We start from the raw sequence: 17,139 nt of genomic DNA on the forward strand, positions 1-17,139 counted from the left end.
AATTAGTGGTCAAATATTAAATTTTTAAATAAATCAAAGTCTAAACAACATTTTATAAATTTGTAATTCATAAGTGAATTTCATCTTATAATTTATAAAAAAATAAAAAAATTTAAAAATAACTATAATAACAAAATAATAATTTATACATTTGTGTTGTCAAAGAAAAAAATAAAATAAAAGAAAATGTGAACAAAAAAAAATGATAATCCAGGGAATTGAACTCTTACCATTGTAAACATCTTCACTATGTCTTTACCATTCAAGCTAGCACTATTTCTTGTTATATATTTAATTCTATATACCTTTTAACCATAACTTTTTTAATAATTATCCAATTTTAAAAAATTTCCGATCGGAGGCCCCCGTAAGTCGGAGGCCCTAGGCCGCCGCCTAGGCAGCCTCCCCCTGGAGCCGGCCCTGCCGATTGTCAAACTAAATCATTATGAAAATTGAACCAAATTAAAGAGTAAAAATAACTGAGAGCTTACCTATGATTATAGAGGTCATGGGTTCGAATCACATGGGGTGGGGTGAGTTGAGGGTTTTCCTTTCTCTTTAATGTAATCTTTCTTTATTTAATACAAGTGCATTGCGCACAACTTTTAGAAAAAAAATAACTGAACTAAATTAAGATTTCGATTCGATTATCAATAACTAGTTATTTTGCTTCAACCCTTACATCATAGCTAAATTCGCTCTTCTCTAATATATATGATTCTCAGTGAGAATTATATGGAAATCAATTTATGGAAATATCAAAGAAATACATACAATTTATTTTTTTTGATAATAAATACATACAATTTATTAATTGATCACAGATTAAAAAAAATGTAATTATACAACATAGAGAATTGATCACATAATAATGATTCAAATATTTGCAACATTAATATATAATTAATATAGAAAATGTTTACTTACTTTAAATCCTAAATTAAATTGGTTGCTTGTGCATGTCTTTCATGTTGGCATTCAGGGTTAACCCAAACTGGGTGAGAGGAAGATGGGCCCACTGCATGCATCGGAAAAGTTAAAAAAATAAAATAAATTATCACGTATTTTAATCGATTTGTAAAAAAAAAATCCTCGTTGTTTAAAAATGTATAAATAAAGATCAATGATTTATGAATTTGCAGTTAAAAAATTTATGAATCAATATTTCATTGAAAAATTGATACTTATGATTTATGATTTAGTTAATTTATAAAGTCAGATTTTATATATAAAGTAATTCATAGTCAGTATTTTTTATTGCTCAAAATTGCTCCATTTTTAGGTAAACAGTCACTATATTAATTTTTGACGGATCACCTGAGTTTGCAAAACTGCACAAACCACAGATTTTTGTTTATGAATTTTTAAACCACGAAATTGTTTTTACAAATCAGGAAAATCATAAAGTTTATTTTTGTAATTTTTCCTATATTGAAAGCTCAACACATTTGTTAATTCATGTATTTGGTCCAAAACTTCAACTGCGCTTCGAGATTTTTAAAAGTTTCAAATGACATATCACATATTTTAGAGTTTACTATTTAAAATTTAAAATTTAGGATATATATTTTAGAATCTAAAATTTTGTATAAATAATTAATTGAGAAATATACAATCAATTAATTTCACATGTTAATATTTTATTGATTAATGTGTCACACATTATAAAATTATTTCCTTGGCGCAAAAATGACATGATACACCAACTTTTCTCTTTTGTGGATCTTTTTTCTTCCTCCTCCCATCCAGTTAGGTTTTATGTGTTTTGTTGTTGTTATTTTTTTTATCGGTGTTTATATATTTTTCCGGATTTCTTTATCTATTTGAATTGTATTTGTTCTCAATTATTCATTTATTTATACCTTTTTAGGATTTAGAAAGAGTAGAAACAATTCATTTTATCCATAGATCAATAGATTTATGTGGTTGCAAAAAAAAAAAAAAAACTCTGATCCAAATGTTCGAAAGAGTCTAAATAATGAAGATTGGATTGTAGTTAATTTTCTGCGGATTTAGATTTAAAATATATGTTAATTATTTTATGCGTCTTTTTATACATTTTATTTTGTGAATTTTGTGAGATTTTATTGTACTTTGTTTTTTTATTTAATGAAATATTTTCATAAAATAATAATAATCACATTTTCCCTTCTCTTAAGTTTGCTATTTACCACCTCCAAATTACTTATCATCGCCCTCTTTCGGACATTTTTACCCTTTTCATTTCTTAAACTCAAAAACTAAAATTCTTTCAAATTTCTTCGAAATTCAAAAACCCGAACAACATTCATGAAACTTAAACACGGTAAATGAAAAAGACTAATGATTCCCCAGATAAGTATTTTTATTTGAAAATTGAATCGAAAACACGAGTTTCATCTCCGAATTCGGGAAAAAAATTCATCGAAAATGTACTAAACGGGTGATTCACACCATTCCGCCTAGGTTGAAACGGATGAACTATCCGTTTCTGCCTAGGCGGAAACGGGTGGATCACCCGTTGCTGCCTAGGCGAAATGGGTAGGCAGAAACGGACCCGTTTCGCCTAGGCAGAAACGTGTGATCCACCCGTTTCGCCTAGGTAGAAACGGGTGATCCACCCGTTTCCGCCTAGGCAGAAACGGATAGTTCATCCGTTTTTACCTAGACGGAATGTGTGAATCACCCGTTTAACACATTTTTGATGAATTTTTTTTTATATATTGATTAAATCGGTTAGTTTTTTGAGACGAATTTCAATTAGTGTAAATAGGAACTGTAGTTATTCGATTTTCTCGACATTCTCGGGTCCATTTTTCATAAATCCAATTTTTGGCTCGGGAGAGAAAGGATATTAAGTTTTTGAATAGAAAAATGAAAAGGGCGAAAATGTCCAATAGGAGGCGGTGATAAGTAATTTGGGGGCGGTGAATAGCAATTTTTTTTTTTTTTTTCGCTCTTTTATTGTCGTTTTCTATCTTGACACAATAAATGTTCTAGTTAATTTATTGACCTTAACATGAAAACATTATAATTGTACAAATATTTTCTTTATATTAAGTGGTATGCATTTCTTTTTTATTTTTATTGGTCTTTAGAATTTCTTGCTCCAATTATTAGTTAGTTAGTTAGTTAATTAATTAATTAATATGATCAGAAAGAAAGAAAACTTACATTTTTAGCTGCAGTGCTGAAAGCTTCTCTATGACTAATCTTAGGATTATTAGCTTTTATCCTTCGAATCTCCTCCCTATCAAAACATAATATATGCTTATGTACCATTAATTAATTGCATAAACATTTTTTTTTTCTACACATGCATTTTATTTGGTTTGTGATATTATACGATTACTATCAGGATACATGTGTCTTTATCTCGAGCTAACAAGAAGGACGTGTAAAGTAAGGAAGACCTACAGATCATACTGAATTGAAATAAACAACCTTTATAAAACATGGACCAATAAAATACATTTTGAATCCTCTTCGGATGAGAACCCCTGATTCATGCTTAGGATTAAGGAATCACAATTTAGGTATATCAGTAACCACTTAAAATATATCCACATTCAGGAGTCGACACCTGTCCTCCAAAGAAGTTAGGGCTCACACCTTACACCAATTACTAGATTTGCATCTGAATATGACATCACAATCAAGGTACATACATCTATCACAATTCTTACTTAATTTCTTAGTGCTCTCATATTAAATTCTTCTAGTTTAGGCATTAAAGTGGAGTCGTCAGTCAATGACCTCGCCTTGATGATTTTTCTGTATTACTTCAGACATAAAAGGAGTTTCAGTCATCATCAGAGCACTATCGCCTAGAATTAATCATATCAAATTGGTGCGGTGAGCGTGGACCGAACAAACAAGCGACCACGACTCATCAAGAAAACTTAACAGACCCATCGTCCTCACACAAGTTGATGCTAGCGGTAATGTAATCGGTCTCCTATAAAGCTCTCGTGACCTTGATAAGCGTATTGAGGAAAGCTTGGGGGTCACTCGACCCTTCCAATAGGGAATTCATGGACCATATAACCGAACATGTCCTTACAATGTTAGCATTGTGCAAGAGGCCACTAACATGAATGTAACAATAATTGACGAGTTACAAGAAAAATTGAACACCACCGAGGAAGCTATTAGGTTGGCGAAAAGAGAAGACTATATCGCATGCTCTTCCATGAATCTTATTGTCTACAGATGTCATCGTAGGAGGAATATGTTTCCAGAATACTGGCAGCAGTACGCTAACAGAAGGTCTAGAGAGAAACAATGAACTCCTCATAAACTTCAAAACTATCACTCTCGGTCGCTCTCTTCCTCTTATAATGAGAGCAGTTGAAAGGATTCCTACATGGAAGATCACCCCCACGCTTGACTTGGAAAGATGCGGCCAGATCTAACTCTCTGTCATATCAAAAGTGGCTTGGAAAAGAGTTTGTGTCCTTCCCAAAAAATCGCAGATCGCACAAACACCCGGACGTGTTAAGATCCTCAGGAAACAAGCGCAAGGCTTGGAGATACCCAGATGAATCATAGTCCCTGCAGTGCAGGAGTAAGGTACTAAAAATCTCTATTGGGTCTGGATCTCGAGAAAACAACAGCGAGAGAGAAAGGTAATTATACCCTTATCTCCCCAGAGATAGATGGAAAACTCACCAGGGTACATCCTTCGATAATGAAGATATTTAGAGGCCTATGAAAAAGTAATAAATGAAGGAGATCATCTAGAGGGAGTTGAGGAACGTTATGGTAAATGCAGGAATAAACGCTTATATGTTGGAGGTAACCAACCTTAACTCCCTATTATGTTCCCATATCTTACATGGGCTTATGCCTAGAGGTTTTAAATAATCTCTCTAGAAAAATATAAGAGGATGGGAGATCCAAGGGCGCAAATAAAGAATTCAGAAGAACATAAGAAACTATGACGGCTACAAATGACGTTATATGCCGAAATTTTCCCACCACTTAAAAAACGGTAAACTTTAATTAGTATGAACAACTACCTGCTGGATCAATCTGAAGTTTCAACCAAATGGTAAACGAGTTTTCCCAACACTCGATTACCTTAATACCTAAAAGTAAAAAATTCCAAGATCTCAAGTACATGGTATATGAACCCAGAGAAAGCCTATAGGCTTGGGTAGAGAAGTTACAAAAGATCACAATCCAAATCCGACATCTCATCATTGGCGATGCGGTATACGCCATAACGAAAAATTGCTTAAGAGAATCCTTCTCCCATGAACTAATTACATGACAACCTAAATGTTCCCCGAAATTATGCAATAGATAGAGACTTTGTCAAATAGGACAGTCACAAACTCAACCCCCATGATGAAAAGCACCAGTGCAAAGGATCGTCTTAGTGCAGAATACATTTTGAAACAACACCACAGAGGAGACAAGGATATAGATTGCAAGAAGCAGAAGGAACAACTGAAGCACAACTTCATGCCTCCAAGAAGGAAGTGAGGTACCATGTATAAAAGAATAAGCAACACATTGAGTATCCCCCCAAACTGAAATGTTAAGCGCACCGTAAAAATGTAGCATATTATAAATTCCATAAGAGCGAGGGTCAAGACATCGAAGATTATAGGAAGTTGGAAATCGAGCTGGATAAAATGGGAATATTAGATTGCTTCTTGAAGAAGTCATCAAAGGAACCTTCTACGAAGCGAAAGAAATCATTGAGTATGGAATGCACTCCCTGATGGGTTATAAATTTGATTGATGGAGATCCACAAAGAGATCAATTAACAAAAAGAAAATGAGCATATGAAGATAAGAAAAGGCTTCAAGAGGTCATCTTTGAGTTCTTATTCAGTAGTTAAAAAAAATATGCCTAAATAAGATCACAATGATGGTCTAGTCATTATGGTGATCAAAGAAAATTTCACAGTTCAAAGAGTGTTCATCGACACTGGTAGAGCTGTGAACATTATCACCAGAAAGGCTTACGATGACTTGAAAACAGAGTCAGATAAAATGGTTCATACTCTCCCCCTTTGTTGGAATCAATGACCACATGATTGCCATACTCTATAACATCAGGTTAAAAATAAAAAATTGGCGATGGACACCCAAAATGGAGAACTAAAGTAGAGTTTCTTGTAGTTGCCACTATTTTTCCATACAATGTCATCATAGGGAGGCCTTTGTTATCATAATTGGTCGTAGCCCTATCCATCTACCACCTGACATGAGAGATACCCACGAAAGGAGGAATGTCGTTATCCTAGGGGAACTAGATAATCGCTAGGGAAACATACATGACCTCACTCTAAATGAAACCCACTAACTTTGAGGTACCGGAAGAAGAAGGAGAGTGGATAAAACTTCTAGGGGACATTGAAACTATTTGGTTAACCAAAAGAAAGTAGAATAAAGTTACAATAGAGCTACCATCGACGATAAAAGAAAATGTAGTGGAAACCTTGAAAAGAAACATCTCAACTTTTACATGGTGCCCAAAGGATGTTACATGAGTGTCACCAAATATTATAACTCATACTCTAGACGTGTATCCCTATGCGAAATAGTGAGATAAAAGAAAAGAAACCACATGACTGAAAGGCAAAAGGCCATTACATCAGAGGTTGACAAGCTAATAAGATGCAACCATATTGAAGCGGTACACTACGCCCCGTGGTTATTGAACGTGGTGTTAGTAAAAAAGGTCATTGACAAGTCGCGATTATGTGTTGATTTCACTGAACTTAATAAGGCTTTCCTAAAGGATTCATATCCACTGCGCTTTATATACATGTTGGTAGACTCTACAGACGACTATGCCATATATTCTACATTGGCTGCAGCAACTAAATATCATCAAACCCCGATGGTCAAGGCATACAAAGAAAAACTAGTTTCATCACCTCTTAGGTAATGTAATATTACGAAGTAATGCAATTTGGCCTAAAGAATGCATGCACAATAGACCAGAGACTGATAAATTAAATTTTCAAGGATCTTATTAAGGAAAAAATTAAAATCTACGTGGATGACAAGATTGTCAAGAGCAAGATTATTGAAGACCGTGCTTTAGATTTGCAAACGATCTTCGACACAATAAGAGAATATGAACTTATGCTTAATCCAAAAAAATTCACCTTGGGTGTAAGCTTGAGAAAGTTATTGGGATTCATAATCTCGCAGAGGAGGATAAAGGCTAATACCGAAAAAAATCCCATTTATTATGGACATGGATGCACCAAAAAAGATAAACAATGTCTAGAAGCTTAATAAAAAATCAACGCTCTATGATGCTTTATTTCCTGCTCAGCCAATTGGTGTATTCCTTTCTGCAAAAGCTTAAAAGGAGCCCAAGTTATCAACTGGATGGATGAATTACAAATGTCCTTCAAAAGGTTAAAGGAGTTATTAGCTTCACCTCTATTACTAAGTCAACCACTTCCAGGGGAAACCTTCGACATGTATGTGAGTGTCATTGATGAGTGTGTAGGGACGGTCCTAATAAGAAAAGAAAGAGCTAAGCAATTCCATCTTTACTATGTGACTATGGTGTTGAGAGATGAAGAGACAAGGTATCCAAAACTATAGAAGCGGTTTTTAGGGTAGTCATCACAGTCCAAAAGCTCCGACATTACTTTTCAGAGTCATTCAATTATGGTACAAACAGACACACCCCTAAGAACGATACTCCATCATCTGGGAGACCTATGGTAGGTTGGAAAAATAGGATGTATTGTTAACAAAGTTTGATGTTATGTTCAAGCCTTAAAAGGCTTTTAAAGCTCAAGCGCTTGCAGAATTTCTAATTGAAATCCTTAAATCTGAGTCAGATGTCCAAGTAGAACTGGACGTACGAGAGGTATTTGTTGATGAAGGCTCTAATACGAGAGGTATTTTCCCTTCAATATGCTTCAACTGTGGCCTTTCATGCTTCCAAGGAGATGAGGTCATGCTTCAAGGAATCATGATTCTAAACATCATAAAGCCAGATAGAACATTTTTTAAAAGCGATTCGAAATTGGTAGTCAGCCAACTCTTGAGTAGTTGTGAGGATAAAGAGACTATAATGAAGAAATACTTTCTTTGGAAAAGCAACTCATGGCTTTAGGGCAGCACGAAGAAAGGAAGTTAGAGATCAAACACATTATTAAAGAGGAGCACTACGAAGTCGATCAATTGGCCAAATTTTTATCAACCTAGATGGATCACATATCTCCCCCTCCAGAATCAAGGTCATATACCGAGGGCCTCATTTAAGAAAAATACGTCATCTGTGGGCTTTACAGGGACTAACTAGTAAAAATCCTAGAGTCGGGAGCGATCTTAGAAATCAATCATGTTTGGGTAAAAAATCTCAACAAAACCATCCATGAGGTAAAGGTAATGGCTATAGTCTTGAGCAATGCATGATTCTATCCAATTTTTCCCTATTTGACTATAAGAGCCCTGTTAGAGGATAAAAATGAATAGATCAAAGTCGTACAACAATTGGACTGGTATGCAGTCGTGGATACTACCCTTCATCAAGGTCTTCCAGTCACCCATGGCTAAAGTGTGTTGGCTTCACGGACGCTCAATACATCATGAAAGAAATTCAATAGGGCATCTTTAGAAGCTATGAAGTCAAAAAAGCCTTAGTGAGAAAAGATCGATTATAGGGATTCTACTGGCTTAAGATAGCTCAATATGCAGCACAATTTGTTCGTAAATGTCAGCCATGCCAAGCATTCTTACAGGATATAAAGATCCCAACATCCGCAAGAAAGGTCATACCCCTCAACATGGAAATTCACGTAATGGGGCATTGATATAATATGGGCTTCTCTTGAAGCTCAATGTCAGAAGAAATACCTCATCATATTAGACTACTTCACCCAATGGGAGAGGTCGAAGCTGTTTCATCCATCACATCCAAATGCATAATTGACTTCATGAAAAAATCCCATACTCAGTAGATTCAGAATCATCCATACCATAATTTCTCAGAACATTAGAGAGTTTGATTTTCAAGCCTTTAGGACTTATTACGAGAAATTGCACATCAAGCTCTAGTTCACCTCAGTCTTTCATCCTCAAAGTAACGAGATGAATAAGGTCATAAATCAAACCATTATTCACGTGCTGAAAATGAGGCTGCAAGTTGTCAAGACATCTTGGGTAGAAGAATTTGATAGTGTCCTTTAGGTATGTTGAATCACTTCTAGAACCACTACAAGGAACACCATTCTCCTCTACGTACGATTTAGAGGCTTTCTAATAGAGATAGGTGCATTTGGCCCAAGAACAAATTTTTACTCAGAGGTAGCTAACGAAGGAAACCTCTGGGAAAATCTTGAACTGCTAGAAGAGAAACAAAAGCAGGTGGAAATTAGAATGGCTACATATAGTCAAAGGTTAAAAATAGCTCATGACAAGAAAATGAGACTGAGGAAATTCTACATGGGAGACCTAATACTCCGAGGCATTAAAGCCTTAAGTTTATGAAGGAAAAGGAAAAATGGGGATCAACTAGGAGGCTCCCGACATTCGGTGGTCGATCATGCAATCCTTGTAAAGATCGTTCGGTCCCAATGTACTTCTATTGCTTTCTAAGTCTTACCCTTTAATAATCGAAATTTATATATCAATGAACACTATCATCCGGAATTCATCGTATCACTCTTACCCCTCTACCGCTAGAACCACCCCTACCATCAATTGCTTTTGTCCTGTCGACCGTCAGAACACTATCACCCGGAATTTTGTCTATCATCATCAGAACACTATCACCCGGAACTAATCGTATCACTTTGCACATAACAAAAATGAAAATTACACCAAACAAAGCCTTAACCTTTTTAGTAGGCATGAAATGGAGATTAGTAAACTTGGGAAAGTGATGGATATATATGTATATACTAACTTGATAAATTTATTGTATGCTGAAGGAGCCCGCTGTCTTTTCCCCAAGCCTCCTAATTAGGTCAATACTTTGCAATTAGATCAATATGTCAAATCAATATAATTCAATTTTAGGGTTAAATGCATTATTGGGTATTAAACTTTCATCGTGTTCTCAAAATAGGGGTTACATGCACCATTGGTCACTGAATTTACATGGTTGTCTCAAAATGGCCACTCAACTTCAATTTATCTCAATAAAATCACTTAACTTTGAGTTTTGTCTCAATTAGGTCACTCCGTCGATTTTATTGGTTAAAACACATCGAAATAATGACATGGATGACACGTCAACATAAGTTAACTCAAATATCTGACCGAAACGAAATGTGACAACCGCATGTCGGATATTTTTATGAAAAAACTAAATTTTAGTTTTTTTTCATAAAAATAACCGACAAGTGATAGCCATGTGGCGCATATGTGGATGACATGTGTCATTTCGGTTAGAAATATGAGTTGTCTCATATTGACGTATCACTTATGTCATAATTCCGATGATTTTTAATCATTAAAATCGTTATAGTGACTTAATTGAGACAAAACTCAAAGTTGAGTGATTTTATTGAGACAAATTGAAGTTGAGTGACCATCTTAAGATAACCATTTAAGTTCAGTAACCAATGGTGCATTTAACTCCTCAAAATAATCACTAAATTTCAATTTGTCTTAGTAAAACTATTCAACTTTAAATTTTGTCTCAATTAAGTCACTCCAACGACTTCAAAAGGAAAAAGGCACCGAAAAAATAACATGACTGTCACATCAGCAATAATCAATTTTCATCGCTGACCGAAAGACACATGGTTTTCATGTAGCTGGCCGAAGCGACATGTGGCTGCCATTCAGCTGACACATGTCATTGAGATCAGCTAGGTAGCAACCAAGTGTCTTTTCGGTCAGCAATGAAAGTTGACTACTATTAATGTGCCAACCACGTTATTTTTCCAGTGTTTCTTTTTAATCTTGAAGTCCGCAAAGTAACTTAATTTAGATAAAATTTAGGGATAAGGTACCAAAATAAGCATATGGTTTTTTGAGAAGTATCAATTTAGGTTATACGTACAAAATAACACAAATATAGACTTAACGTCTAAAAAGGGATACCAAATTAGACCACGATAATAGAACGTGACATGTCATTCATATTACTCCATTAAGCTCCGATTTCTCTCTCCACGTACAATTGATAAAACTTAATGGAGTAATATAAATAACATTTCACGTTTTGTTATCGATACCTAAATTGGTACCATTTTTTAAACATTAAATCTAGGCTTAATAGGCATCCAACCCCCTAAACTTGTAACTTTTTTTCACCTGGCCCCCTCAACTTAGGAGACAACCTCTCAACCCTCTCAACTCTCCAAAAACATCACATACAACCCATTACATCCCTATGTTCGATCAAAATATTGACCCGTGTAGAAAACGTGCTTGATTGTTGACCACACCAATGTCACGTGTCACTTTTTTATAAGATTTTTCATGCTGGCATAAGAATTCTGATTGAAATCCATCTCTGGTAGTTGCTCGCCGAGCATGGGTCTCAATGAAAAAATTTAATAAAAAATGACACGTGGCATTGGTGTGGCCAACAGTCAAACGCGTTTTCTACACTGGTCAATATTTTGACCGAACATAGGGGTGTAAGGGGCTGTATGTGATGTTTTTGGAGAGTTGAGGGGGTTGAGAGGTTGTCCCCCAAATTAAGGGGGCCAGGTGAAAAAAAGTTACAAGTTTAAGGGGTTGGATGCCTATTAAACCTTAAATCTATATTGATGTAATTTTGTACGTGTGATCTAAATTGAGAATTTCCCAAAAACCTTAATATCTTATCAAAGTAAAATTTAAAACCATTTTAGAAAAATCATAGATGCATTTAATATTTCAGCCTTACATATCCACATCTTAACATATATATTTTTTTCAATTAATATAACAATGAAAAAGAAAAAGACAAGGAAGTGTGTTGAAAAATGTGCAAGTAGTTAAATTCAAGAAGCTATTATATACTATGTTTTCATTTCAATTTTAACTCTATATGTACATAAAAAAGAAAAAAACATCTCATCAGAATGACTGCACAATTTTATACACATACATATAGACAAAATTCATCTAACTATTTTCTTGTACATGAAATATAGGGAATGTACCCTAAAATTATCATTTTTTTATCACTCAAAAAATATAAATCATCAAATTAAACTTTACTTCAATATAATTAGCATATGTTTATCTAGTTCCTAATTTATATAGTTTTATAAACAGTGACAGATCTAGAACTTTCTAAAAGCAGTGACATTTTTATTAATAAATATTTTACGAAGTGTTTTAAAATCACTAATTAGATCCTTAACATATGCGAACGTAGTCAAGTCAATTAGATCTTTCTCATAATTGAAATAAAATGATAGTTTTATTAACAGTGACGTATCTAGAAATTTCTCAAAATAGTGACATTTTTATTAATTTTACATCGCTAATTAGATCTTTAACGCATGTGAATATAGTCAAGTCAATTGGATCTCAATTGGATCTCTCTCATAATTTGGTTCGAATTGAATCAATATTTTATGATATTTTAGGTTTCAGTTATCAATTTATTTTTAGAAAAAAAATTGTTTAAACCGAAATAAAATAAATATATAATGTCAAAAGAAACCATTTTAACTAAAAGTTTAAAAATAAAAAAGAAGTTTTTTTTAATATATAAAAATAGTGTTGGTAGTTGTCAAGAAACCTTTTGGTTTTGCTAAAAAAAAAAAAAAAAAAGAAACCTTTTGGTTAAAGCTTAACTTAGGTAAGATATAAAAATAGATTTTATTGTTATATTTGACCATGGCTGCCTTAAACATTTCGGGGTTGTGTGCTAAATGAAAAAAATTAGATCCTATTCATTAAAAAAAAATTAATATTTTCATATAATAATAATCTTTCTACAAAATAAAACATAAAAATACTTTAACTTGATTTTTTACATAATAATAATAATAATAATAATAATAATAATAATAATAATAATAAATTGGACCATTTAAGATTCTTAGACCATTGGACTCTAGATATTTAATATTCACTTAATTTTTGACATATGAAAATATAAAAATAATTTAGTTAAATATTATATAAAAAAAATTTAGGCCCCTTTAAATTCGGGGCCCTACGCGGAGGAGCTTTTTGTACTCTACTCCCCAACATTTGACACATCATCGGTTACTAGACCTATTCATGAATCCGTTGATCCGTCCAAATCGCTTCTTAAGAATTAGGCTTGGACATGCATATTTTAATGTTTGGTCCAATCCGGCTCAAACTCGCTCATAAAATGGGTTGCGTTCTACCTCAAATCCCAAGTCGCCTCGACTCGGCTTGCCCTTATATATACCTATATTTGATTTGTTAATAGTTTGTTAAATGTTTTTTTTTGTATTTAAGATTATGTTTATTGAGTTTTAATTGATTAAATGTAATTTGATGCATTTTTATCATTTATAATATAGTTTAATTTTAATTTTAACTTTAATAATATAAATAAATTACCTGAGCCAACTAGGTTGGGTAGACTTGGAAATTAGTTTTCTTAACCCAGCCTAGTCTGGTCCGAGTCAGATGTGAAAATAGTACATGTTAGGTTGGCTTGGAAAAAGTATTTATGTGTCAAGTCTAATTAGGTCTGGTCCGATGCAAATTATTAACAGGTTTACGAGACGTGAATGTCTCCTGGGCTTGAAATACGTACAACACATACTCATTTTTCTATATGATGAATTTTTATTTATGTAATCCTTCTACCAATTGGTCGAGCTAAGAGACTTTTTTTGTCACACAAAAGTTTAGGTCAGGTAGGTCTATCCACTCCCAAGTTCAACTCAAATCACTGATCCTCGCCTAGGGTTTACAGTGAAATTTACAGATTACCTACCAACAAAAAGTAAATTTTTACTGATTAGGGAATCGAACCTCAAACCTGTCAAGTAGAAACATCAACTCCTTACTATTCGGGCCAACTCTTATTAGCCTAAATATCCGATATATCATGTGAAAAACCATTTTACCCAAATGATATAAAGTCTAAGAATAACTGTTATTATTATCTCTAACATCTTGATAGAAGTTAGATGATTTCTTTTTCTAAAATAACTATGTATAGTAGCTTCTTGTCAATTCTAAACGAACATAGTATATCTAAAATATTCACACGCTGTATATTAATGTTAATGAATCCCTATATATATATATATATATATATATATATATATATATATATGTAAATATAAATATACATGAAGTGGCCGACTATTTTAAGGAGACAAATCTCGGTCTAACTCGTGTAACACAACCCTAAATTAACTAGGAAACGAAGGCTCAAATTGGAGTTCTTATATTAAGCACCGAGTTTTCCATGTCACTCGGAGGACCTCCAATTCACATTTGGACACGTGTATTATGACCCCACGTAATAATTAAAATAGTGGGGCCTCTTATAATATGTGTGGGTCCATGTTATACGTGTCAAAATATGTATGGGAGGTCCTCCATTTGACATGGAGAACCGGATGCTTCTAATAATTTGCCCTCAAACTGACCGTTAGTCCAAGTCTCAGTCCTAATCCAAACCGTAAACAATTCCTAAATCAATACGGACTGTTAGTCCAGCCGAACTGTTGACAATTCCTAATCCAATACGGACTCCGTTATATTAAAGTATTTGGATAACTTGTTGAAGACATACAGAAAAAGAGAGGAGAGTAATATTGCGTACCATTTACTGAGAGTGTTTTGGTTACTTCATTATCTGAAGAAGACTGTGAGACTCCAACTTTATTACACTTTGAAGACTCACTTACATCTTGAGAAAATGACTTCTCCTTCTGTCAATTTAAATAGAGAAAAGAATTTATCAATTATAAATTAAAAAACAAAGTTAAATAAACCATATTGTTAACATGGATCCAAAAAACGGATATGGATACGGAAATCGGAATCCTTAGAACATGACCTTCATAAAATAACCTTTAAAGAAACACAGACACGAGATGGACACGGACATGGAAAACCTTACTTTTAAGACATGATCTTCATAAAATAGCCCTCAAAGGAAAATAGACGCGGACATTGACTAGGAAGAATCAAGAGATTTCATTACTAATAGTTGAATCGCGTACAATTGTCTATCAATAACCTTCGAATACATAGAACTTTAGAAACAAAAAATTGTAACAAAGTCTTAAATATTAAAACTCTGGAACGGAATCCTAAACAGAAAAGGAAACACAAAAAAAAAAGGAAAATACGAAAATAACACAAAAACAGTAAATTACGTTTTTTAAGGCTTAAATGATAGAATTTGACCTTTGGCCCATTTTCAATGAAAATAGGGTTCGAAAAAGCTAAAAACCGAAACCTCAAACTTGACAAAAAATTAAGAAGCTATCATTGCATCAAATCTTTCTCATAAACTTACAAGCTAGCTCTTCAACCGCATCAGACACCAAACATACACGAACACTGACACAAAATGCTCCTAAAGAGAAGTGTCCGTGTAACATAGGAAGTGATGAGATGATGAGTTGGTGTCAAAGTGAGAGACAATAAATTAGCACAATGCAGACATTTTACATTCACTGCATTCAACATTATATTGCCTCTTTACAACCAAAACAAACCCTTAAATAGTGACTCTAGAACTGAATTCTAAACGGAAAAGGAAAGATAAAAGAGGAAAATACGAAAAATAGCGCCAATACAGTAAATTGCGTTTTTAAAGGACTAAACAATGGAATTTAACAAAAAAAAGACACTTAGTTTATGTTATGATTTTTGATCCCTGAACCATTTCCAACGAAAATAGGATCCGAAAACATCCAATACCGAAATGCAGGAACGCTTATAAAGAGAAGTGTCCGTACAACATAAGAATTGATGATATAACTTACATGGAGATGATGATGAGTAGGTGTTAAAGTGAAAGACAATAAATTAGCACAATGTCCACATTTCACAGTCACTGCATTCAACATGATGTTGCTTGGAACATCCACCTAAACATCAAACATAAACCAAAATTATTCCTTAGTTTCCATATAAAAACATGGGTAAAAAAGACATGTAGTTACTGAATCAAAATGTAAAAAAATTCCACTAATACATTGAGTGCGCCTGAGACTGTAAAACTGTAAAAAGTAGAGAAGAAAATGACATGACAAGAACAAGAAATGTATAAATCACTGCATAAAAGTACTGATAAAAACAGACTTTGATTTGAAACTTGGTTAATCCTAGACAAACAACTCATCATATGCTGTCAATTTTTCTGAAACTCATAAAGCTGTATAAATCTAACTAATTCTGAAATTTGATCCATCCAATCACATATTTTTCTGAAATCAATTTGTATTTTCATATGGTTTTAGGGCTTGTGATGACAAATTAAGCAAAAAGAAGAAAAAAAAGAGGGAGATCTAGTCATTTTGGGAGTAATTATATGAACAAATATAAACAAACCGTAGCAGGAAAAGATGAAAGAAAATGGGGGAAAATACCGCTAAATTAGTGTTGCAGAAGCTGCAGTGGCCATAACAAACATGTTCAGAAGCAATATTATCCACAGACATGGTGATATTTCTATTGATGGATCTAGAATAATGATGTTGTTGTATGGGATGTTTTCTTATATGGGAGATAAAGGAGGTTTTTATGTATAATGTAAGAGAAACTAAGTGTCTTGCTTACTAAAGAGATAGTACTAGTATAATTAGTTTAGGGCTTAATAAATCATTTCTACCCTCAACTTGTTTAAAAGCTGGACTTTTAAAATGTTCTGATAGCTCAACTTGGTTAAAATGACCAGGTAACCTCGTCAATTTGTTTAAAATGTACACAATTAATTACTAGCCAGGTGGCAAATGCAAAAAGTGTTGTACGTGTCTTTGAAAAGTAAAACGACTGAAATCGAGGATTGAGGTTCTAATATTAAAGAGGAAATGTTTTAAAGTTGAGCAAGTCAGAACTTCCTTTTTTAAGTATGTTTTAAGCTATTTTGTAATTTTTATAGTAATATTTCAAAGCGCGTGCAACACAATTTACACATATAGCTTTAAAAAAAAATAAAATAAACGACTGTTTAATTGACTACATTTTAAACAAGTTGAGAGTTTGTTATCTGGACTTTTAAGCAAGTTGAGGGAGCTATAGGAACACTTTGAAAGTTCAGAAGGTTAA

The 17,139-nt window shown here is 33.5% G+C and overlaps 1 protein-coding gene across 1 annotated transcript; it reads right to left on the minus strand.

Annotated features, from left to right (window-relative positions):
* Positions 1–746: 746 nt before the first annotated feature.
* LOC136209409 (protein YABBY 2-like) lies at positions 747–16,658 on the minus strand. Its single transcript, XM_066000866.1, has 6 exons — positions 16,461–16,658; positions 15,855–15,959; positions 14,681–14,789; positions 9,875–9,926; positions 3,154–3,229; positions 747–1,018 (listed from the first exon to the last, which is right to left on the minus strand). The coding sequence occupies exons 1-6, from the start codon at positions 16,530–16,532 to the stop codon at positions 941–943; spliced, it is 492 nt and encodes a 163-aa protein (XP_065856938.1). The 5' UTR covers positions 16,533–16,658; the 3' UTR covers positions 747–940.
* Between the last annotated feature and the right edge of the window lie 481 nt (positions 16,659–17,139).

The sequence above is a fragment of the Euphorbia lathyris genome, chromosome 10 (genome assembly GCF_963576675.1).
Source record: "Euphorbia lathyris chromosome 10, ddEupLath1.1, whole genome shotgun sequence".
NCBI classification, from domain to species: domain Eukaryota; kingdom Viridiplantae; phylum Streptophyta; class Magnoliopsida; order Malpighiales; family Euphorbiaceae; genus Euphorbia; species Euphorbia lathyris.

Bases quoted from the DNA above. Each gene is read 5' to 3' on its own strand.
- LOC136209409 (XM_066000866.1), bottom strand. From the start codon at position 16,532: ATGTCTGTGGATAATATTGCTTCTGAACATGTTTGTTATGGCCACTGC. The intron at 15,960-16,460 runs GTATTTTCCCCC...TTTGATGTTTAG, and splicing joins TCTGCAACACTAATTTAGCG to GTGGATGTTCCAAGCAACAT. The intron at 1,019-3,153 runs GTAAGTTTTCTT...CGATGCATGCAG, and splicing joins TCAGCACTGCAGCTAAAAAT to TGGGCCCATCTTCCTCTCAC.